General features: G+C 42.9%; 1 protein-coding gene across 1 annotated transcript in view; it reads left to right on the top strand.

Moving 5' to 3' along the window:
* LOC147458220 (zinc ion binding protein) overlaps positions 1-25,118 on the top strand; it is a 47,209-nt gene that overhangs the window by 6,177 nt on the left and 15,914 nt on the right. Inside the window, exons 4-5 of the mRNA XM_086512921.1 lie at positions 9,190-9,420; positions 9,521-9,634. Coding sequence (XP_086369047.1) covers positions 9,190-9,420; positions 9,521-9,634 — 345 coding nt within the window. The remainder of the gene's footprint in view (positions 1-9,189; positions 9,421-9,520; positions 9,635-25,118) is intronic.

The raw sequence follows: 25,118 nt of genomic DNA, 5'->3' as shown, positions 1-25,118 counted from the left end.
GAGACAAAGACTTTATTTTGCAAGGGCGGTGACGAGGCGAATTTTCCTGCCTTGATCACGGCCGAAGAAAGGGTTATGTCCCTGTTGGTTGTCACACAAGAACCAGAATCTTATGAATCTTCATTTGTTTCAGCAGGTATTGAGGCTTCCAATTGAGAAGGAAGAGGTTGAGGGAGTTGTCGCCTCTTAGACCTTCGAAGAATCCTCTTGCGCAAGGAATCTTCAACTATACCACCATTAGACAAGAAAGACTTAAATGTAGGGCATGGCTCGCGAGGGGGAACTTGTTCAGCGTCGCGGCATTCACGACCGAGTACTCGACTAGGGTCGGATATATGTGCCACCAAGTAAAGCCCATCTTGATACGGTTGGAAGCTTCATGTTGCTGCTTTTGTTGCTGATGATTCCAATAAGAAGTTGGTTACTTAGAACTGTAGCATTTCCAAGAATATTCATGCTGAGACTTTTGTTGCTCGCATGAAGGTACTTTGTGTCTAGTTGTCTCTAAGAAACCATGCTTTGGGTGAGAGAATTTGAGTTCCAAAGACTTTGGTTGTAGTGGTTCTTCCTGGTCGACCATTGAAGCGTCGGAAGAAGATGATAGAGAAACTGCATGTGTAGTCCGAGAAGCAATAAGGTGACTCCGAGAAGAGGTTTGCATTTGCATTTGATCCAAGCGAGTGTGAATCGATGCGAGTCTTGTTGAAATTGCTGCCATTTGCTCCCTTGATAAGAGCAGGGGCGGCTTCAGATTGACATTTTCTGTCTTGAGAAGTCAGCATGGTTACGCCTCATAGGTAACTTGAACAGGTTTTGGAACGGGTACTCCAAGAGTGGAAACTATGTTCGGAATGGGTTCTGGCTCCGGTAAATTTGGAATCACGACCACTTCGTGTTCTGGTAGAACCGCTTCGGGGATCTCGTCTACATACGAGAGGTAGTGCACGGACACGTCGAAGGTTTCATCGTCCATTGCGCGCGCAACAGTGGGGTCGGTTGTTTGCTAACGCTGGGAGAGATGCAAAAGAGAGTAGCGCTGAAAAATGGCTACGTTGATGAATTGTCATTTTGCTAACGCTGGGAGAGATGCAAAAGAGAGTAGCGCTGAAAAATGGCTACGTTGATGAACTACTCTTATGAAGATTTGGAGCTAAGAGAGTCTCATAGTACTCAACTTCAAGTACTGTTAGGCAAATTTCTGAAGTCCAAATGTCCTAGTCTGAAAAATCCCTTGGTTGGAAAGAAAGATTTGTTGATAACTATCTTTACCTCCCCTGACTTAGACAAGATTGGATTAAGCTCTATTTTGAGATCTCAAGAAGCTTTGGATGCTCTCCCTCCTTGTGTGAGAAAGGTATGGAACCATCCTGTCGTAGCTTTCAAATATGTGAGAACTTTAGGACAAAAAGCTTTCAACTATAGTGACATAGGACGTAATCTTAAAAAGCAAGAGAGGCTTGCAATCTCAAGTATTGATTGCCCTTGTAGTAAAACTGCCTTTTCTTCTTACGTAAATGGAGCTTTGGGTCATGTAGTTACTGTCGATTGTTCCATCCTTCCTTCGGATTCTTTGAAAGACCTTTTCTCAAGAGGTACTAAATATAGGCTCCCTTCCTCAAACGACTCTTGCCTTCTCAAAGCCATAGCAAAAGGAATTTTTAGTTTCGTAGTAAAGTTTGAGGAGTCTTTAGGAGTTCAAGGTATTTTTACCCATTGGAAATCTGTAATCCTCAAGAAAGCTTCTTTGAAATTAGCATCTTGCTCTCGGAACGTTTCTTCAGGAAGGAACAACTTATCTTCTTCTGATTGTGATGCTCTTAGGAAATTTCATCGTGATTTTGTAATCTCTTATGTAGATAAGTGCTCTAATAACTTTGTTGTTACGTGCAAAAAGTTCTATTCAGAATGCTTGTTAGGTGAAGTAAATTCTCAGACTTACAGTGATTGTGATCTTTCAATGCAAGAGGTTATCTTGAAACATCAAGACTTTTGTAAGTCTTTTGGTTTTAAGTGCCAGCCTAAATTACCTTTTTTATATACCGTTTGGAAGTTCCACAAGAACCCTATAAAGCTTAGATTTATAGCTGCTTCTTGTAACACCTCTTTGACCGAGGTTTCCAAATGGCTTAGTTATTGTTTCAAAGCCATTTTACCTAGCGTAAATGAATTGTGGAATAATATGCTAAAGGAAGCAGACGTACCTACCGATTCAAGTTGGATTTTAAATGATTCAGTAGGTGTGATTCCTATTTTAAAGTTTTTGAACTCTTCAAGAAGCCTTAAGGAGAAATCTTCTCCTTTATGTCTCCAAACTTTTGACTTTACAACGCTATACACGAAGCTAAATTTGGAGGACCTTAAATTTAGAGTCAAGTCTCTTATTTCAAAAGTTTTTGCGTACAAGCTTGAGAAGGATAGGTACAAGGCATTGCTAGTAGAAAAGTAAGCCTTGAACTTTGACTTCTTATGGCTGAAAAATAAGAATGTAGATGTAGACAAAGGAAGAAAGAGATTCACCAGGACTGTAGATGACATTGACATCATATCTTGGTTAGATTTTCTTTTGGACAATTTATATATAACCGTCGGCGACTCTCTTTTCAAGCAAACAATTGGTATCCCTATGGGTACCAATTGTGCTGTTTTTCTTGCTAATTTCTATCTTTTTACTTATGAGTTTGATTTTATGGAGCGTCTTGTCCTTGCTAACACTTGCCCAATATTTTTGCACAAGTTATGCAATGTAAGACGCTTTGTAGATGATCTTTTTGTCCCTGACGTTCCTTCTTTTCAAGATTTTATGTACTTGAATTCGAGTTCCGTAGGTGGAGGGATTTATCCCAAGGAGTTTTGTGAACTTAACTGTACCACAAATAGTGATTGTTGTGCCTTTTTAGACCTTAAGATTTTTCAGACTCCCTTGGGATCAGAAGTAGATATCTATGATAAGCGCCTTGAACCAGAATATGCCAATCTAAAAATCATCCGCATGCCTCACATTTCTTCGAACATTTCTCTTTTAGCTAAGTACGGTGTCATTTGCTCTCAACTATTTAGATTTTCTCGTCTTTGTTCTAGTAAATCTACTTTTGTTGTTCAATCTTGCCATCTTATTTCTTTACTAGTTGAAAAAGGATACTCATTCAAAAGAATCATGAAAAAAGTTCGTTCATTTTTGCATCGTAGTAAGTTTATTTTTAGTGTTTCTTCCTTTGGAATGTTCAAGATAATTAGTAGTAAATTCAATAGAAGTGGGGAGCTAAAAAGCCCACTTATTGTTTGACTTAATAACACCTTATGTTGTTGTTTTGATCTTTAGCGCTTCTAGTATTTTCACTATAGCTTGACAATTGCTAGCCTTTATTATGGCTGAGTATGCCCATCACCTCCGGAGGGTGATAGAAACTCAGCTCGTTGGTTTTGTAGAGTACGTTCAAAGCATGAATGACCTCTATATAAACCTGCACCTACTCTTGGGCACTGACGACGTGAGTAGGGATGTCATAGCTGTTGTCCAAGCTATGCATGATAAAGGTGATAATCTTATTCTTCCTGTTTGGACAAGCAGTGAAGTTGAGATCACATATTGTCAAGTTTGGTTCTTTGCTCTTCGTAGGTTTGTAGTAGTATTCATTTTTCGATTTCATATTTAGCTTACCTGAGGACTTAAGAATGTGTTCCGTTACAGGTTATTGTGTGAAGTTTGATTTCTAGGATTAAGTTTTCAAGATGTCTTATCTTTTTTTTGATTTAAGTTGAGTACTTGTTTTAAGCCAAGTAAGTTGCGTCAACTTATTTTACACATACCTTTTCTGAAAACTTTTTTAAGTTAATAATGTTTTGTTTTATCTAGTTTTGTTTCGAAGCAATCAAAGTGATTTAGTTAGTTAGTTTGTTTGTTTTCGTTTTTCTTTTCTTTTGGTGTGTCCCTTGCTTTTATAGTTTTATGAGTGCTTTATTCCCTCTTATAATTCGTGAGTTCAGACTATTCTGAACTTATGACGGTATATGTCATTTTGTTAAAAGTGAGTTGGGGAAAATTAAATGAATAAGGTGCTTTCACATGGGGATTTTTTCAAGGGCTGGCCGGTCACTTAAAGGAAAACCTTTTTGGCCTGATTTTTCTAAAAAGTATTGCGTTGCTGGAGTAATGCGTAAAACAAAGAAACTCCAGCGATCGTTTATTGTTGACGAAGGGGTAGCCAGCGATTTGGAGAATTGTGTGCAAAGGGGCACATTAGCAAAGCAGCGCGCATGTCAAAAGTGCAGCAGCCAGCACATGGGGAAAGGAAGGGGTGCAAACCTTGGGAAGGGGTGCAGCATGAGTGAAGGGTTGCCCTTCCATGGTGCCCTTTCACGAAGAGGCGTACCCGTTGGTGTGCAGCAACCAGCGAAGGTATTCAGCTTCCAGCGGAGAGAGCACCACACCTACAAATAAGTACTCCTATATGCAAAAGGGTGCCAGCAAGGTGAAGAGGTGCTGCCCTTTCACGTGAATAGGTGTGAGCGCAATCCCGAAGGGGCACCACTCGATGAAGAGGCACACGAAAGGTTACCAACTGAAGTTTGCCCGAAATTCACCAAGTACGTGGCACGCCGCCCACACATATCTGCGTCTCTGTCCTTTATGTATATAAATGAAACACAAAGATACTTGTTACCTCATGCTTGCGTATGTGTGTGTGTGTGTGTGTGTGTGTGTGTGTGTGTGTGTGTGTACCACCTTTCTTCTGCTTCCCTGCAACTCCAAGAGACGGGGGAGAGGGTAGCGGCGAGGGTGAGAGGCTCAAAACCTTTGGGGTCTCGGGAAAAAAATTTACTCTGATACCACTGTAAGGATTCTAAGAACTAATCCTTAATTAAGTACTTAAACTCATGATTAAGACTTAAGAAACTTGAACTTGACTCAGAGATAAGACTGAAGAAGACTCTGTGTTTGATTCCTTCATTGATTGAAATGTGTTACAAGGGCGTTCTTATGTAGAAATTGAAGAGACACGATGAAAAGACATGACCATAGGTCAAGAGACATGACTCTAGCCAATAGTTGTGTCCTTCTGCTGTAGAGTCGTGACCCTTCGGCGTAAAGGTGCAATTCGCTGAAGAGGCATGGCTATTCACCGAACATGTGCGACTCTTGGGCGAAGGGACGCATTCTTTGGAGGATCGGGGGTCTCGGATCTGGTGCGTCTTTGTATCTGCAAAAGAATCAAGCAAGAAGGTAATACCAAGACAAAGAATATGTTACAATCGTGAGAGACATAGCCTACTTCGGAGGACGCTACTCAAAGCACTCTTAAGGTAAGGAGGGCAGCATCTTATCTTAAGGGAAACGCGCAAACATGGTGGCCTACCCTATTGCTACAGAGGGAAGCACCAATGAAGTGGCTATAGTTCAAGCACATTTTTACCTCTTCATGGCTCACTCAGGAGTACGAACGTGACGTGATCACCGTTTGGAATCATCTGCGGATGATCAAGGAGACACATTGGACATTTGCTGCTAGAAATAAAACGAGTTTTTCTTGCCAGAGATACACTTCTTGGTACACATTGTCTTAGCGGAAGGTGTAAAGATGGGTTGAGACCATTCGTGACTGGCTAGATTTAAAAAATGTTCATGAAGTTCGAAGCTTTTTGGGTTTTTGCTCTTATTAGAGACGGTTCATACGAAAGTTTGCGGAGATAGCTTCTCCATTGCATTTGTTGACTCAAAAAGGGGTTCCCTTTTCTTGAGAATCGTCAGAAATTGCAGCCTTTTGGATTCTCAAGGAAACGTTGACAATGGGTCCAGTGTTTGCTTTGCCAGACTTGCAAAATCTCTTTGAGGTTTACTGTGATGCTTGTGGTTGCAGTTTGGGAGCAGTCTTGATACAGAAGTGCCATGTTATAGCTTACGAGAGCAGGATGTTCTCACGTCCTGAATGGGTTGCATAGATTTATGAGAAAGAGCTTTTGGTAGTTATTCATGCTCTTACGCAGTGGTGACATTTTCTACTCGGAGTTGATTTTACTGTGCTCACCGACCATCATAGTTTACGCTACTTCCTATCTCAGAAGCAGTTTTCGGAAAAGCAGATGCTAATATTCTGTCGCAGTTTCACTTCGAGATTATTGTTCAAGGACATAAGAATTTAGTGGCAGACGCGTTGTCTTGCAAGCCATTGGTTTTAGCTATTTCAGTGATTCATCATAGAAGCTTCGAGAATATGGTAGATCAGTACGCCACTGACCCTGATTTTGTAGACAGTTGCAGGCCTTCTATACGGGAAGGCTATTTGATGGGGAAAACGATGTTGTGTGTTACACAAGCGTTGAGGGAGAAGGTTATGACAGAGTCCTATTGCCCATCTTTTTCGGGCCATTGCGGCATAGATACCACCTTGAAAGGTGTCAAGCATTATTTCTATTGGCCGAGGCTCAAAAAGGATATAGACGAGTTTGTTTATAGTTGTTTAGAAAGCCAAAAGGTCAAGTTTGACAGGCATAAGACACTAGGTCTTCTACAGCCTCTACCCATACCTTCCCGACCATGGGAAAGCATAGCAATAGACTTTATTTTTATTCCGGTAAAGAAGACAGCTAAGCCCGATCATTTGGCTGAATTGTTTGTCTCGCAGATTTTTCGGTTACATGGTATGCCTTAGTCTATTTGTTTCGGACAGAGATCCCCGGTTCACAAGTTTGTTTTGGTGGGCAATTTTAGAGAACATTGGCACGCGGTTGCAGTTCTCGTCCTCGTTCCACCCTCAGACTGGTGAACAATCTAAGATAGCCAATTCAGTGGTTTTTGACTTGTTAAAATCTTACATTTAAGATGAAAAGGCTCAGTGAGAAAAGTATTTGCCCTTTGTGGAGTTATCCTACAACGAGACAGTTCATACGTTGACAGGGAAGGCACCATTTGAGCTAATCGAGGGTGCTAAGAAGGTTCCACCTTTTCTAAGCACCAAAGATAAGATTTTTGAAGCAGATTAGTACACTCGGGATTTCGACACTGCTTTTGCCAAGGTGCGCGAGGCTCTTGAGAAGTCTCAAGCATGGCATAAGAAGGCAACGGACAAGCATCGACGTGACTTGTAGCTGAAAGAGAATGATTGGGTGCTTTTACGGTTTGAGAAGGCACGCTTACGAAAACGAAAGGGAAGGAGCGGCTTTTTCCAAAGCTAAGTATGCGATACTATAGCCCTTTCCAGATTCATGAGAAGATCAATGATGTATCCTTCAGATTGAAGTTACCAGATACTTGGAAGATTCACAATGCATTTCATGTGAGTCTGTTGTAACCTTTCAAAGGTGAGGTGCCAGTGGACACGGAGCCTGAAAAGCAACCAAAAGTGGAAGAGACCGAGGAGATTCTTGCTCAAGAACAGATATTGGCTCACAAGGTAAGGAAAGTGAAAGGTAAAGTGATACGGCGTTTCTTAGTTAAGTTCAAGAACTATCCGGCATTCGATGCGAAGTGCATGGAGGAGGAGGACCTAGCAAATACTCCTCAAATTTTGGAACTTTACCTTGAGGCTTTTGGTCTAGCTTCGACCATTCCAAGAGTTCCCAATGATTAGCGCGTTGAATCTGGTGTAGCCGGGACTGCACAAGAGGGGTGTTACTCCGCTCCTTTGTCACAGATTACACAGATGGAATAAAGTCACTGACTTCCTTTGTGATTTTAGGGGTACTGATGGGCTGAGAGTAATTTGCTGTATGACTTTATGACAGAAGTACTTCGAAATGGGAATTCCTGAAATGAATCTGTTATATGTGCTCTCTCATGTGTGTATTGTTTGAGTGCATGTTTGAAAGACGAAATGACTGCAGCATTTCGGTTTTGTTCACCTGAGAGGTGATGTGGATGTGATAGTAACAAGATTTAGTTAATCAAGACATCCGTGAGAGATCAGTGAGATCTAGGTGTGATTGCTAAATACGTTATGATTCTCATCCAAGATCTCGTCGGCGATAGTGGTGTGAATGTGATTTGAATATTTAGGGACTGTCGTCTTTGTGCAAGTGCTGAATATGTGTTGTCTAGTGCGTCATTACTTAGAGTTAGTGTCTAATGAACTAGTTTCTGGCTTATGTTGGTTTTGCAGGCATAATCGAGGGCAATTACAATTCTCTCAAGAGGGGGGTATGTCACAAAGTGATACGTGGCATGGCCGACTGGATGCACCCTGGACAGAGGGAGGTCCAAACCCTAGTGAAAGATGCAGATAAAGTTATAACAACTTGCAGAACCAATTCCGAGAGGCCAAAAATGAAAGATGCAATTTTATAAGTTGTTCTTACTTATAGGGTCCTGTTTGATGCGGTCCAAGGGACACAAGAACCCAAAAATAAAGCAAGGATTCCAATTTGCATAAGAATTGCTAACGTGGTAGCGCTATATGGACATCATGCAAATCGCGCTGGCTCTTGATGTGGCACATGTACGGATCTCCGCAATTTGTGCTCGCAGCTTTTGGGGCTAGGCTTTGGGAGCATATGCTTTTAGACTTGAAGCTTTTCATGTACACTACTTTTGGAAGGCCCAGGGCCTATAAATAAAGTGCCAGGGCCTCACTCTTTCTAGTTGTACGCTGTGGAGCGCGGTAGAGACGAGGACCCTCGGACATTGTACTTTGTGAAGCATCAATAATAAAGAAATACTGAAAGGGGCGCAAGTCTTTGGGGCCAATCTCTCTGGGCGTTGAACTTCGCCGTGCCGTGTCATGTCTCTCTCAGTTTTGTTCAGTTTGTTAAGTTGTTTTTAGTTTCTCTCACATGTGTTGCATCAGATTCTCGGCTTCGGGTTCTCAAGTCTACCTCACTTACATGCTACCTGTTATGAATGCATGCCATAACCTAATCAATGCTACCTGTAACAAATGTATGCCACACCTCAAGGACTAGCATCCCATACCACCGGCCGACACCCTAGCTTAGGTGCAGTGTCACTGTGAAACGCCTCACGGCCGGAACATTTCACCCTCGAAACATTTTGTTTCACTATGAAACGTTGAAGTCTCGTCATGAGCAAAGAATTTGAATATTGAGTTATTTTGCTGCTGTGGTCCAAACATACTTCATCTCAATATTTTTCAACTTGAACAAAGAATTTGTATAATGATAAGTTTGCTGTTGTGGTTCAAGCATAGTTCTTCTCTATATTCACAGACTTTTGGTTTGTTGATTGTCTTGCTCTTGAAGGATTTTAATCTTGTAACGACTTTGGAAGGACACAAAGCATTGGTATCTGCATTACTCATTGATGGAGAGATTTTGTTCAGTGGAAGTTGGGATGGCACAGTCAGATTATGGTGGAGAAGTGATCACTGCCCTTTGGCTGTGCTTAACGAGTCCACGGAGCTTGGTGGAGTGCTTTCGATCACAAGTTCAACTGAACTTCTTCTTGTCGGCTATCAAAGTGGCAGGATCCAGGTCAGTTTGCATAGCTGAAGCACTAGTCAAAATAATTTTCCTCAATTAAATTACTTATAAATAAGCGTGTATAAAAGGACACGTTTGGACATTGCACCAGGTCTGGAAAGATGAAGTTTGCATGAATACAATTTTGGCTCATGAGAATACCATCTCATCCTTGTGTGTATCTGGGGACAGAGTTTACAGTGGGAGTTGGGATGGAAATCTTAAGGTAAGATGGCGCCCTTAATAAGTTTTAATCATATTGGTTTTGTTGATTGTCAAACTGACCCATAAAAATAGAGCTGTTCAAGAAAAAATCTGAGTGAAGGCAGTCTTGTACACACTTTTTTCGTTGTTGTAATAATGTGTATTACTGCGGGGAAACCTGAAGAGAGAGAAAACCCACAATGAACATAATGTATTGAGTGGGCCATATCTTTACATTCAAAAGGGGCTGGAGATGGCATGGAGCTAGAAACAACAATAAACGAGCTTGCAGCTCTTTAATTATCTCTCATTAAAATGAAAGCAGAAATGTAGAGTCTGTGGAATGCACATTGCAGAGTCCGGCAGATGTTGGAAATCAAGGGGGGAAACTTGCCGGGAGGTATTTTCACCATATCTGTGCGTGTTGGGTGGCTCTTGCTCATAGCCTCTTAGAGATAGCAGGTAGCTGGTGATGGAATTGTGCAGTAGGAGAACTCAACACGAGAGAGCTTTCAATTGCCCTAGCCTCCAGCGTCCACTTAATTCCATATGCCCCCTTTTAGTTTACAAGTGTCTTAACTGATTTCGCCTTGTACCCATGAGACTCCTCGATCATTTACCCACACAATAACTTTGTAGACCATTCACGCTGGAATTTTGATTGTGAATATGGACCCCCACTTGCTGAGTGGGTAAACGATCAAGGGGCCTCGTTCTCATGTCCCTCTTAAATTCCTTACCCACACACTAAGTACTCGGGCGGCTGGGCCATATTCACATTCGAATACTGAGCTGTATATAACTAATTGATTTTGGGCCTTGTTCCCATGAGACTCCTTAATGACCTGCCTTTGCTTCCCAACGGTCTAGCTCTCGCAGTGTTTCCCTGAATCCTCACTCTCCTGCTCAAGAGTCATTTTTGATAGGGTCCCCATGCTTAATGGCTTTCCATATGTTGGACCTGCAAGATTTACCTGACATTTTTCCTTATGGATTTTGTTAGATTCGTGGAAAATTAAGTCAAACTCAATTCATTGGTGATGAGCTCATTGCTGAGTGCCTCAACCCCTATATTTATCTTTCCTTCGTATGTCTGATTTGTCTCACTCTTGAAGAAGTTTTGCCCATCTACTTTATGCCCCGTCGAGATTTGGTTGATCATTAAGCCATATATTGCTTTCAAATCATAGTTTTGGCACTGTATAGATAGTGCTTCCACTACTATAGCATGCAACTCCCTCTCATGTACAAAATAATGCGGTTGTGCATGGTGAAGTTTTTAGCTACTGGTCGACCCTGTACACCTTTAGCAAGGTTACTTGCACCAGCTTCAACCATGTAAACGCTTATTAGGAACCACAATTGAAACTGTTGGAGCTGTAGCTATAGCTACTTGAAGCATTTGACAACATTCATTTTATTAGGAACCATGTAAACGTTTATTAACTCACTGGAAAGCTCTCAAATCTACATCTGCACCACAATTGCAATCCCCTGCGAGTGTTTGCCTTCCTGAGCAAGATTAGCTGTTTGTAAATAGAAGAGGGACTAAAAAGGTGCTCGCCGCTGCTGTCCGTCCCCCCCCCCCCCCCCCCCCCCCCCCCCCCCCCCTCCCGCGGCTCTCGCCATCGCTGCCCCCTGCTCTCACGTAGCTCCGCCTTCTCCTCTTCCTGTGCGCAGCCTCAGTCCGCCCCCTGTGCGCTGCTTCTGCCCACAGCTCCACCCGCAGCCTCACCCGCCCGCTGCTCCACCCGCTGCCCCTGCCCGCTCCATCTGCCGCTGTCACGTGACACATCCCAACCCTATGTGTCCGTGGACAAGCTACACCATAGCAGGGTTCCCGTCGGCCAAGTCAAGTCTAGATTAGCAGTGATCTGGCACTTTTGTGAGTCTATTCGTAGACCGTGCATGCCCAGTCACTTAGCATAGATGCATATCCTCCGGTTGCACACAACATGATCATCTGAATTCCCATCAGAATCCATTAGCATCAGTTAGGGGAATTTTCCAGTGCATTTAGCCTATTTTCCTATTTATTGGTATTTTCACTTATTATTTTTAAGTGACGTTCCAACAATAGTAGATAGGGCAATTTTGCTAAGTTAATATATAAGTAAACCCAAGTTAGCACTTTCTGGCAGAAGAGGGAGCAAGAGCACCTTGCTCAACAGGCAACTTCTCAGCAAGACAAACCCCCGCGACTACTCTGGCGTTTTATCCACAGAAGACCTAGCGTTTTTGCATCAGATCAGCCTTGGCGATTTGTGCACAGCAGATCAGCCCCGGCATCATCACGACACAGTAGATCAGCCCAGCGTTTTTGCATTTGCAGAACCTCGGCGACAGAAGGACCAATTTCAGCCCCTGGCGTTTTTGGATTTCAGCAGCAAATTAAGACCGGCATTATTCACCTAAAGTGTAGCAGATTCAACCCGTAAAGACCATCAGTTTTCAGCCCTAACAAACCTCATTTTTCAGCCAAGAAAACGCAGCCAAAACAGTCATTTTCAGCCACCGAAACAGTCCCGAAATTCAGCGATTAGAAGATCTCAGATTTCAACCATCGTCGTCGTCGTCGTCGTCGTCGTCATCGGCATAGACCAAGTTGCATAGTCCATTGTGTAACTAAGTCAGACTTTGTAAATAATTAATTTATTTACGAGAAAAGAATTATCTAATTAGTTGTGTGCACATCAGAATAGATTTAGCAGTTATGGGGGTCCTTAGAATATTAACCCTAAGGCCTGATTATTTTACGGCCTTAGGATAAGTTAGTTAAATATTCTTAAATGATTTGCGCTGGACCAAATGGCCGGACAAGTGCGAACAGGTAATGCCAGAGCAGTGTCGGTACGGCATTGCGCTGGGAGCAGCTAACAATTTAATTGGTTGCATCTATGTGTGTAGATGTGCACTTAATTGTACATTTCATTAACTAGCATAGGATTTTTAAAGTCAAAAGTTGAATGGTTTTTAAATTTTAAAGTAAGTGTTCCACTTGGCACACTTTCCCATGCAATCTCTCTCTCTCTCTCTCTCTCTCTCTCTCTCTCTTCATGCTAGCGCCCCCTCTTCTGGGAGGCTATAAGAGAGCAGCCCCTCCCCCTCTTGCCAGGTTGGTAGTGCACTACCCCCCCTAAGTTGAACGTTCTCTACGTAGTGAAGCTCTCCATTGAAGCTTGAGAGCAGTACCTTGTGGTGTATGTGGAGCCTTTGTGCACCCATCACCTAGAACAAGGCCTCTCATGGTCATAGGCAGCTGTGGGAGAAGTTTCATCGCGTAAAGTAGTAGAAAACTCTTTTTCTCTCTCTACTAACTGCTGCAATTCTCTGTTTTCAGCCCCTAATCACCTGTATTAGGGTGAATTTTAACAAAGCTTTAGTAGGAAACTATTCCTCTCTACCTACTATACACACACACAAAGTTTGGAGCATTTCCGTCGCGAAAAGGACCTCCGTTTTGGCATTGGAACGCGCTCAGGTAACAATTTTTGGTTATGTGCAGAAAATTACAGCAAGCGTGTGTGCGTGTGTTTTGCATGTTTCCTTCGTGGATTGACTGCAGGAATGATCATGTCCGAAGAGACATAGTTAGCGGAAGATAGACTCTCGTTTTTGAGAGCTTCCGATGAGTTTTGTGGAAGATAGACTCTTATCTACGAGAGCTTCCCAAAATCTCACAGAAGAGGAAAGATCCTCTTAGTAGTCAGGAGAGCAGTTCTTCTACTCTCTCAGTTAGAAGAAGGAGGACAAGAAAGAATAGAGGACGGGTTTTCGCCCCGTTCCTGTGCTTGTAAAGAATTCTCCCTTAGTAATAAAGACATTCTCTTTATGGGGGGGACCAGCCCATCTTCTGGTCCCCAATGATGTGTCAAGCTTTCTCTCTTTCTCTCCAAAGTCTCTTGAGAATATAAATTGCATTTAACAGTCAGTTTTCGCTTCCGTATTTTTGTGACAGTGGTATCAGAACAAGGTCATCTCTCTCTTCCTTAAGGGATTGACGACTCTTGGCAGACTGCAGAAATGGGAGGACGCGAGATAGAGTTCTCTCTCCTTCAACAGCAGGTGGAAGAGTTGCAAAAAGCTCTCTCCCATCTAGAAGTCCAAAAGATTCTCCATACTCTTGAGAAAGGGAAGGAGAAAATGCCAATGGGGTTGGGAGAAATCCCGCAGAACCCAAAGGCGTCAGAACCAAGGAAAGATCCTTTGATTGGAACCTCCCGCATGCACGAGAGGCACAGGAAACCTCCAAAACGTCATGTGCGGTTTAACCCAAAGGTTCAAGAGCAGGATCCCCTGATTCCCCTCAGTTCTCTTTCATGAAGGATCTGGATGACATCGTTGCTCCGGAAGACATGTTTCTTGACGATCCTTCGCAGCAAGAAGTGCATTCAAGGGAAAAGACTCCTGTCCATAAGGAGTCTAAGCATAGAAAGAAGGAGCATCATAAGAAGAAGCACCACAGGCAGAAAACATTCAAGACGGGAGACAAAGATGTGAAATTCGACACCTACAATGGGCGGCGTGATAATGACAAAGCGTTGGCTTTCATCCGCCAATTCGAAGTTGCATTTGCTGAAGGAAATTTTAAAGAAAGATCCAAGCTTTGCCATGTTAGTATGTACCTGAAAGGCACCGCCAGCAGTTGGTGGTTAACCCTTATCCTGGAAGATCGTAAACCCCAAGATTGGACTACTTTCAAGAAGGAGTTCTACGCACAGTTCCTTCCTCCAGACTATGAGGAAGAGGTAAAGAAAGAATGGGATCGACTTTCACAGTCGGAGAACGAAACTGTTCCACGCTATGTGGATAGGTTTTGGGACGTTCTCTTGAAAGTCACTCCATTAAAGAAGATTGACGATTCGGAAAAGATGCGCAAGTTTGAAGCAGGATTGCATGAAGCAAGAGGGTCACGCGATAGTACTAGGCTTCAAACATGCTTTACCCTCGAGGTAACTTGCAGATACTTATGGAATCAACCCGCATAGTTGATGGAATACATGACAAGGGTACTCCCAGGAAGATGGAGCAAAGCACTTACCATGCCAAGCAGAAGGCTCTCCATGAGCAGCCTACCTCTACTTCTTCTTCTCAAAAGAAGAAAAGAACCGTCTCCGAAGCAGAAGCAAAGCCAAATTAGCCCAAGAAAGGGAGATATCTCTCTCCTGTTGAGTTGCGAACTTACATTAGTAAAGGAAGATGCTTCAAGTGTGGACAAGTTGGTCATATGAAGGGTGACTGTCCTACCAAACCTCCACAACCACCCTCTTCCAATGCAGTCCCAGATGTACAGGGAAATACAACCTCCCAGATGTACAGGGAAATACAACCAAGGATGGAAAAGAAAGAGCTCTTCTTAAAGCATGGGGTAGCATCAACAACCAACGGGCTCTCATTTTGTTTGACCCTGGCAGTACAGACAACTTCATCTCTACCAAGCTAGCTGATGACCTGAACTTGCAGCCCAACCGTTTTGGAGTTTCTATTCAAGCACAATCTGCTTCAAAGGGCAGAACTCAAACTCTACTCCAATCATAGGGAAGTTGAATCTAAAGGTCGACGACTACAAGGATCAAGAGTCTTTCTTACTAGCTTCACTTGAAGGATGCGATGTTATCTTGGGAATGCCTTGGCACTACAAGATGCATCCCATTCCGGACTTTGTTCAGAAAACCTTATCCTTTGCTCATAAAGGAAAGGAGTATCTTGTACTTGCAGATGCAGGTGATTGGCGTATTCCTATCGCCAATCACATTGCCATCAAGAAAGAAATGAAAAAGTGTGTTTCAGCGTACTTGATTTTTGCAAGAGAGAGAGATGTGTCTGTTTCACAACTTTCTTCCTCTTTAGAGCAAAAAAGACTTAAGATATTAGAAAGTTATCAAGATTGTTTTGCAGATGAACTTCCAAATGAACTCCCACCTCCTCGACCTGAGGAGCACACAATTGATTTGATCCCAGGAAGTTCTCCTCCAAATCAGCCCCCTTATCAAGTTAGTCTAATGCAACAAGAGGAAATTCTCAAGCAGGTTAACGAACTTTTGGAGAAGGGTTTAATAAGGCCTAGTACTTCTCCATATTGTTCACCTGTCTTGTCCGCATGTGCATAGATTATAGATCTCTAAACAAGATCACAATCAAGAATCGATTTTCAATCCCTCGGATTGACGACATTCTTGACAAGTTACACGGAGCAAGTGTCTTTAGTCGTATAGACTTGAAGAATGGTTATCATCAAATCCGCATAGCTCCTCAGGATGTGCATAAGACTTCATTTAGAACAACCTTCGGGTTGTATGAATTCTTAATGATGCCTTTTGGAATCACTAATGCACCAGCCACATTCAACAGAATGATGGATAGAATCTTCCACTCATATAGAAGCTTCACAGGCGTTTTCTTTGATGACGTCTTAATCTTCTCAGAGACAGAAGACGAACACTATAAGCATCTCGCCTTAGTGTTTGAAGAATTACGCAAACACAAATTATTTGTGAATGCTAAGAAGAGTGAGTTCTTTCTAAAAGAAATCCACTATTTGGGCCATATAGTATCTCACAATCAGGTGAGAATGGACCCTGATAAGATTCAAGCAGTTGTAGAATGGCCTACGCCAACTACAGTACATGATGTACGAAGTTTCCTTGGCCTCTGTTCCTATTATCGGCGTTTCATTCGAGCTTTTTCCGCGATAGCAGGTCCCCTCCATGACCTGACAAAGAAGCGGATTCCATTCCATTGGGGGTCTGGACAAAAACAAGCTTCGAAAAGCTTAAGTATCTACTCAGTCACGGACCTGTTCTCACCGTCCCTGATCTTCGCAAACCTTTCGAGGTATACTGCGATGCATGTGGAGATTGTGTAGGAGCAGTTTTGAACCAAGAGGGTCACGCGATAGCCTATGAAAGTCGGCGTGTCACAAAGTGATGACGTGGCGCACAGCAGAAACCCTAATTTCTGCCAGAAACCCTAATTTCCGGAAATCGCGGAGGCGGATTATTATTATTATTATTAATTTTTTTTTTGGAAAATGATGAGCGACGCGAATTTTGCTTTTGCTTTTTAAAAAAAAAAAGAAGAGAAAAGACTCTCTAAGAGAGAGAGAGAACTGATGCTTTTGATTTTAAAAGCTTTTGGGGCTCTGCTTTTGGGCATCCCTTGTAACCTTTAAATTAGTGGTGAGGGCCTCACTTCTCAGAGCATCTGGACGCAGAGTCTGAGAGTGAAACCCTAACCGCTCTCTTGTACTTTGATGATTGATTAATACAAAAAGAAATACCGAAAGGGGCGCCAATCTTTGGGGCCAATATCTCTAGGCACGGAACTCCGCCGGGCCAGTGCAAATCTATTGTGATCTGTGAATTGTTTTGAAGTGGTTATTTGGTGCTGTCGTGGTTGATTCTTGACTTGGAGTGTCCAAGTTTGTTACAGTGGTATCAGAGCACGGCCGATTTCTCTTCTACGGGAAATCCGATCCCCGAATTTTTTTTCCGCGATACATTATAGGAGCTTCGAGGATATGGTCGATCAGTGTGCCACAGATACAGATTTTGCAGATATTTTCACACGGATACGGGATGGGGAGACAGTAGCTGGATACTCCCTTCGGGAAGGCTACTTGATGAAAAAGACTATGTTGTGCGTTACACAGCCGTTGAGGGAAAAGGTTATGACTGATTGCCACTGTCCACCTTTTACGGGTCACCGCGGCATTGCTACCACCATGAAAGGGGTAGAGAGAGATTTCTTTTGGCGGAGACTGAAGAAGGATGTGGAAGAGTTTGTGCGCAGTTGCTTGGTATGCCAGAAGGTCAAGTTTGACAGGCATAAGGCACAGGGATTGTTACAGCCTTTACCCATACCCACCCGCCCCTGGGAAAATATTGAAATGGATTTCATTTTTTTTGATCTCCCGAGAATACAGAATGATCACGATGATTTTCCGATTACATGGCACGCCTGAGACGATTGTCTCCGACAGAGACCCCAGATTTATGAGTTTGTTTTGGAAGGCAATTTGGGAGAACATTGGCACGCGGTTGCAGTTCTCGTCATCGTTCCACTTACAGACTGACGGGCAATCTGAGATTGCCAATTCAGTGATTTTAGATTTATTGAAGTCTTGTATCTCGCATCAGAAGACTCAATGGGAAAAGAACTTACCTTTGGTGGAATTTGCCTACAATAACACGATACACTCTTCGACGGGGAAGACGCCATGAGAGATTGTTGAAACTGCTGCGAAGGTTCCATCCTTCCTGAGCACGAAAGATTATAAATTTGAAGCGGATGAATATTCGCGAGATTTGGATACGGCTTTTGCCAAGGTTCGCGAGACTTTGTAGGAGTCTCAAGAACGACTAAAAAAGGCAGCGGATCGCCATCGTCGCGATTGGAAACTGAAGGAGGATGATTGGCTGCTCTTACTTTTGAGAAGGCACGCCTAAGAAAGAAAAAGGGAAAGGAGAGGCTTTTTCCAAAGCTTAGTATGTGATACTACGGACCTTTCCAGATTACTGACAAGATAAATGATGTCTCCTTCCGATTGAAACTGCCAGATACTTGGAGGATTCACAATGCATTGCATGTGAGTCTCTTGAAACCTGTTAAGGGTGATGTGCCTGATGATGGGGAGTCTGATGAGCAACCCAAAGTGGAAGAAAACGAGGAGATCCTTGTTCCTGAACAGATTTTGGCACATAATGATACGAAGAAAGGTAAAGTCCGAAGGCGGTTCTTGGTTAAGTTCAAGAACTTTCCTGCATTTGATGCGAAGTGGATGGAGGAGAAGGAGGATCTAGCAGATACTCCTCGGATTGTGAAACTTTACCTCGATGTTTTGGTTTAGCATAGTCTACTCCAAACGGAACCCAGAATTCAGCTTGGCCGGAGATTTGGTGCAGTGGGATGCACAAGAGGGGAGTCACTCCACTCCTTTGTCAACAGATGCCTCGATTTTGATACTAAAGTCACTGATGTCTCTTTGAGCTTCAGGGATACTGAGAGCTGAAAGTATTCTGCTGGATGACTTTATGAAATGGAATTCCTGATTATGATACTGATTTGTTCTTGACTTCTTGTGAGTGCAGGAACTGATAGCCGAAATGACTGCAGCATTTTGGTCTGATTGATCTCGAATAGACATGGTTGCAATAGGGGTTAGTCAATCGGACATCGATGAGGTCCCGATTGGACCTAGATGTGATTGCTAGCTACATTGCCGATAAATCATGGTCTAAGATCCGAATGAATGTTGAATGTCATGTGATGTCCTGTGATGTCGTGTGATGTGACTGTCGATTTTGTACATGTGCTAGATGTGTGTTCCTAGTACGTAGGTACTAACAGTCAGTGTCTGCTAAGACGGTTTATGGCTTTTGTCGGTTTTGCAGGCGTAATCGCGGTCGATTACAATGCTTTCAAGAGGGGGGTATGTCACAAAGTGACGACGTGGCGGACAGCAGAAACCCTAAAATTCCTGCAAACCCTAATTTTGCCAGAAACCCTAATTTCCGAAAATCGCGGAGGCGGATTATTTAAAAAAAAATAAATTTTTTTTTTTTTTGGAAAATGATAGCGACGCGAATTTTGCTTTTGCTTTTTTTTTTTAATAAAAAAAAGAGAAAAGACTCTCTAAGAGAGAGAGAGAACTGATGCTTTTGATTTTAAAAGCTTTTGGGGCTCTGCTTTTGGGCATCCCTTGTAACCTTTAAATTAGTGGTGAGGGCCTCACTTCTCAGAGCATCTGGACGCAGAGTCTGAGAGTGAAACCCTAACCGCTCTCTTGTACTTTGATGATTGATTAATACAAAAAGAAATACCGAAAGGGGCGCCAGTCTTTGGGGCCAATATCTCTAGGCACGGAACTCCGCCGGGCCAGTGCAAATCTATTGTAATCTGTGAATTGTTTTGAAGTGGTTATTTGGTGCTGTCGCGGTTGATTCTTGACTTGGAGTGTCCAAGTTTGTTACACGGCGCCTTAAAGATGCAGAGTTGCATGTTTCCATATACGAGAAAGAGTTAATGGCAGTAATTCGTGCTCTTTCCATTTGGAAACACTATTTGTTAGGAGCTGATTTTATTATCAAGACAGATCATCAAAGTCTTCGCTACTTTCTCACACAGAGAAAGTTATCAGAAAAGCAGATGAGATGGGCAAACTTTCTTTCAATGTTCCATTTTCAGATTTTATATACTTCTGGAACGAAGAATGCAGTTGCAGATGCTCTCTCCAGGCGTCCAAAGATCAATGCACTAACAACAATTTATCATGAGGAACTAGAATCTCTCAGCGAGATGTATCCTCAAGATCCAGACTTCGCCACAATTTGGGCAGATCTTCAAGCTGGTCACTCAAAGCCACCTTATTCCATCAGGGATAATACACTCTATTGTCAACAAGCAATATGCATAGCTCAGCCCTTACGACAGAAGGTGATGGATGAAGCACATAATTCTTCTTATGCTGGGCATCTGGGAATTGCTTCCACCACTAGTGCCCTCGAAAGGTATTTCTTTTGGCCAACACTCCGTGCGGACATTGAAAAACATGTACGTGAGTGTTTAGTCTGCCAAAAAGTAAAATATGATAAGACATAAAGTTTATGGCAAGCTTCAGCCGCTCCCTGTGCCTAACACGCCATGGGAAAGTATTGCCATGGATTTTATTACGGATCTTCCTCGATCCAAGAATGGAAATGATGCAATCTGGACTATAGTAGACAGATTCGGTAAGCAAGCACATTTTCTTCCAGTAAAGAAGACGATCAAAGCTGATCACATGGCTAGAATATTTCTAGCTCAGATTTTTAAACACCATGGATTGCCAAAGACTATTGTCAGCGATAGAGATCCTCGCATGACTAGTCTATTTTGGTAGGCATTGTTTGAAAACTTGGGAACTAAGCTTGACTTTTCATCAGCTTATCATCCTCAAACAGATGGTCCAAGCGAAATCGCTAATGCCACTGTTTTAGATCTCCTCAAGTGCTGTGTTTCGGAATGACAATCCGAATGCGAATAGTACTTACCAATCGTTGAGTTTGCGTATAATAATACCATACATTCCTCAACTGGTAAAGCTCCCTTCGAAATTATTTATGGGAAGCCACTCTTACTACCTATTATGGTTACCAAAGAAAACATCTTCGCCGCAGATGAATTTGTGCGCAATATTGATATTGCCCATCAACAAGTAAAGCAAGCGATTCTTCGTACTCAAGAGCAACAGAAGAGAAAAGGAGACAAGCACAAAAGGAATCTCAATCTAGAAAAAGAACAATATGTCCTGCTTCGGTTTGAGAAAGCTAGATTGAAAAAGCGGGTCGGCAAAGGGAAAGTTGTCAAACTTTCCCATAGATTTTACGGCCCTTTCAAAATTACAGATAAAGTCAATGATGTGACTTTCAGATTGGATTTGCCTTCTCATTGGCGTATCCATAATGCTTTTCATGTCAGTCTCCTCCGACCATATGTTGGACCTCCTCCAGTGGCGCCAATACAAGAAGATCCTCCAAAAGTCGAAGAGATTGAGGAAATCCTTCAACCTGAACAAAACACTCGGAGAGACAACTTAAGTCGGGGAGTCTACATCGAAAGTATTTAGTCAAGTTTAAGAATTACACTCCTTTAGATGCAAAGTGGATGACTGAGTCCGATCTTAAGGACTACCCAGACATCTTGCACAATTATGTTATGTTGACGCTCTACAGTTGAGGTCAATTGTTTAGAACCAAGAGGGATGTAACTAAGTCAGACTTTGTAAATAATTAATTTATTTACGAGAAAAGAATTATCTAATTAGTTGTGTGCACATCAGAATAGATTTAGCAGTTCTGGGGCCTTAGGTGCGCCCAAGTTTGGACCAGTGCACCTCAGGGAGACCCTAGCAGAAAATACCCTGAAGCCCTAGCGATTGGGAAATCGGGTCTTCAATGAAGGGGTAGATAGTAGCCTCAGATTTCAGGCTCAGAAAATTACGCGCGCTAGTGCAAGCACAGGAATGAGATGGGGTCCTTAGAATAATAACCTTAAGGCTTGATTATTTTACGGCCTTAGGATAAGTTAGTTAAATATTCTTAAATGATTTGTGCTGGACCAAATGGCCGGACAAGTGCGAACAGGTAATGCCAGAGCAGTGTCGGTACGGCATTGCGCTGGGGAGCAGCTAACAATTTAATTGGTTGCATCTATGTGTGCTGTTGTGCACTTAATTGCACATTTCATTAACTAGCATAGGATTTTTAAAGTCAAAAGTTGAATGGTTTTTAAATTTTAAAGTAAGTGTTCCACTTGGCACACTTTCCCATCCAATCTCTGTCTTTCTCTCTCACTCCCTCTCTTCATGCTAGCGCCCCCTCTTCTGGGAGGCTATAAGAGAGCAGCCCCTTCCCCTCTTGCCAGGTTGGCAGTGCACTACCCCCCGTAAGTTGAACGTCCTCTACGCATTGAAGCTCTCCATTGAAGCTTGAGAGCAGCACCTTGTGGTGTATATGGAGCCTCTGTGCACCCATCACCTAGAACAAGGCCTCTCATGGTCATAGGCAGCTGTGGGAGAAGTTTCATCGCGTAAAGTAGTAGAAAACTCTTTTTCTCTCTCTACTAGCTGATGCAAATTCTCTGTTTTCAGCCCTTAATCACCTGTATTAGGGTGAATTTCAGCAAAGCTTTAGTAGGAAACTATTCCTCTCTACCTACTATACACACACACAAAGTTTGGAGCATTTCCGTCGCGAAAAGGACCTCCGTTTTGGCATTGGAACGCGCTCAGGTAACAATTTCTGGTTATGTGCAGAAAATTACAGCAAGCGTGTGTGCGTGTGTTTTGCATGTTTCCTTCGTGGGTTGACTGTAGGAATGATCATGTCCGAAGAGACATAGTTAGCGGAAGATAGACTCTCGTTTTTGAGAGCTTCCGATGAGTTTTGTGGAAGATAGACTCTCATCTACGAGAGCTTCCCAAAATCTCACAGAAGAGGAAAGATCCTCTTAGTAGTCAGGAGAGCAGTTCTTCTACTCTCTCAGTTAGAAGAAGGAGGAGGACAAGAAAGAATAGAGGACGGGCTTTCGCCCCGTTCCTGTGCTTGTAAAGAATTCTCCCTTAGTAATAAAGCCATTCTCTTTATGGGGGGGGACCACCCCATCTTCTGGTCCCCAATGATGTGTCAAGCTCTCTCTCTTTGTCACAAACGGGAGCGCATAACAATATAAAATACATCCGCATAAATAGACTTTATACTTAGTACTGAAGCCAAAGGTTATAAAGAGAAATAGATAGAGAGTGAGAAGATTGACACAGTACTGGGGACCAGAAGATGGGCTGGTCCCCCCGTGTAATAATATCTTTATTACTGAGGAGAAGTCTATACAAGCACTTGAACCGAACGTATTACCACGTTCGTTCTAGAATAAGACTTGATGGTTCCCGGAAGCCTCGGCTTCCGATTCCTAGGGCAAAACCCTATTCCAAGGAACTTCCGTTCCTTATTCCAAATCCTTGAGAACCAAGGTTCTTGCCTCTGGATCACACCTTCCAGACTCAGGGCATGGCATCCCTGCAACTCTTTGCCGACTCTGTTTCCAGAGTCCTGTTCTTGCAGAATAACTCCGCTTTCTTGGACACGAAGTCCTTTCCTTGGGAATTTCAACTTCCGGATCACATCTCGAGAGTCTACCTCTCTTCAATCCGTGGATCTGCTTCCCAAACTTGGGTACGAAACCCTTGGGCTGATCTAGCTCTAGTTCCTCAGAGCGCTTTCTCCTGCAGAGGCTCATGCCTTCCTCTGCTCCTACTCCCTCACGAGGAGGAAGTACACCTGCAATCAAATACTCAGAGATCATAACATGAAAATCGTTACCTTCAAAGTCTCGACGCTCGAGACGCAACTCGGTTCTCGAAAAAAAGCAATTCCTCGGAAGAGATCTCTGCATAGAAAATCCTCTCTTCCAATCCTACACACAAAAGAGGTGTGTTCTCGGGTTCCTTCTCGTAAATCAACCCCGTCTACGACGTTTATGGACTGAAAACAGAGAAAAACAGCAGCTTGTCGCGATGGAAACACGCTCCGTAGGCACTTCTTCGTGAGGGAACTCGCGTGCTGGGTCTTGACGACATCTGGTACACTTGGGGCATAGCCATGGGCATCACCGCCAACGTCTTCTTTACGGCTGAAATCTGCAGCAGCATCTCCTCCTTGCAAAGATTGGTCCTCCTTCTGAGTGAGGGCATGTGATACTTTTATAGCTCCTAGCCACAAGCACGAATAGCTGCTCGCGTAGAGATCACGAGCGTTTTTTTAATTTTATTATTATTATTATTATTATTTTCACCGTTCTGCCAGAAAGAGAGAGAGAGAGAAAACGCTGGCTGATCTGTTGCCTTATTTATCAGATGGCTGCCCACTTATTAAATGGGCGGCCGGCTTATTTTAAAAATAGTCTTGAACGTGCCCAAAAACTCAATAAAACCTTATAAGTTAAAAACAATGCTTTCACAGGACTTCCCTGGATGCAATCACATGCACAATTGGAATGCAAACATAAACTTCCTCACGGAAAAGCATTTGCTTTCCCGAAAAGCAATCCGCTTTCTCAGAAAGCATCTGTTTTTTCCTCAAAGTTTCCTCTGAACCCATCTTCATTCAAGTGCTTCTTTTTTCCTTGTGCACAATTCTAACACAGTTCGGAATTTCCTCCCGACTATGGATATTCCCTTTCCGATGCACCCGTCACCCACCTTGTGACGCATCAGGAATACCCATCACCTAGTCCTTTCCTACCGAACTTACGATACAATCTCCTTCACGATGCTCGATGTCACCCATCCTATGACGCATCAGAGATGTCCGTTCCCGGATGGTCGGATACTTCTTTCCGATGCTCCCTGTCACCCATCCGATGTGACGCATCAGAAGTACCCGTTCCTGGTGGCCTTACAGATATTCCAGTTCTCAGTGCTCCCGTCATTACTTTGAATGACGCACTAGGAATACTCTGTACTCGGATGTCTCCAGTGAGAAAAGCCCTCTCACTTAAAATTACAATAATTTATTTAGAATTATTTTTCTGTAAGATAAAGCCAATTTAGGAACATCCCTCTCACTTATAAACAATTGTCCTCAACTGTAGAGGTCCAACTGAACTGCCGGGGAGAAACCGGAAAGATTCCAAATCTTGCTCAATGGTGAGTTGAGCTAGTCCTTTCTCAAAAGAGAACTCAAAAATTAAATTAAGCAAAATTCAAAAATTCAATAATTCAATACTTAGCTTACCGGTTCATGTCCTTCCTCTAGTACCTCGAGGATATCCTTCACCATTCATTCAACTTACGAACCATGTAAGAACTCGTCATTCGTGTCTTTCCAATAGATCGAAAGTTTCCTCATCCGAGAATCTGTTAACACAATTCCACCTTCTCAATCCGAGAAGAATAATCCTCCTAGAAATCAATCTAGGTATCTGTCCTTGCGCATAATCCTACGCTGTTAGTCTAGAGGGTATTAAACCTC

The sequence above is a fragment of the Adiantum capillus-veneris genome, chromosome 5 (genome assembly GCF_014529385.1).
Source record: "Adiantum capillus-veneris isolate H3 chromosome 5, ASM1452938v2, whole genome shotgun sequence".
NCBI classification, from domain to species: Eukaryota; Viridiplantae; Streptophyta; class Polypodiopsida; order Polypodiales; family Pteridaceae; genus Adiantum; species Adiantum capillus-veneris.
The sequence above is the reverse complement of the archived record's forward strand: the minus strand, read 5'-3'. Positions and strand labels throughout refer to the sequence as shown.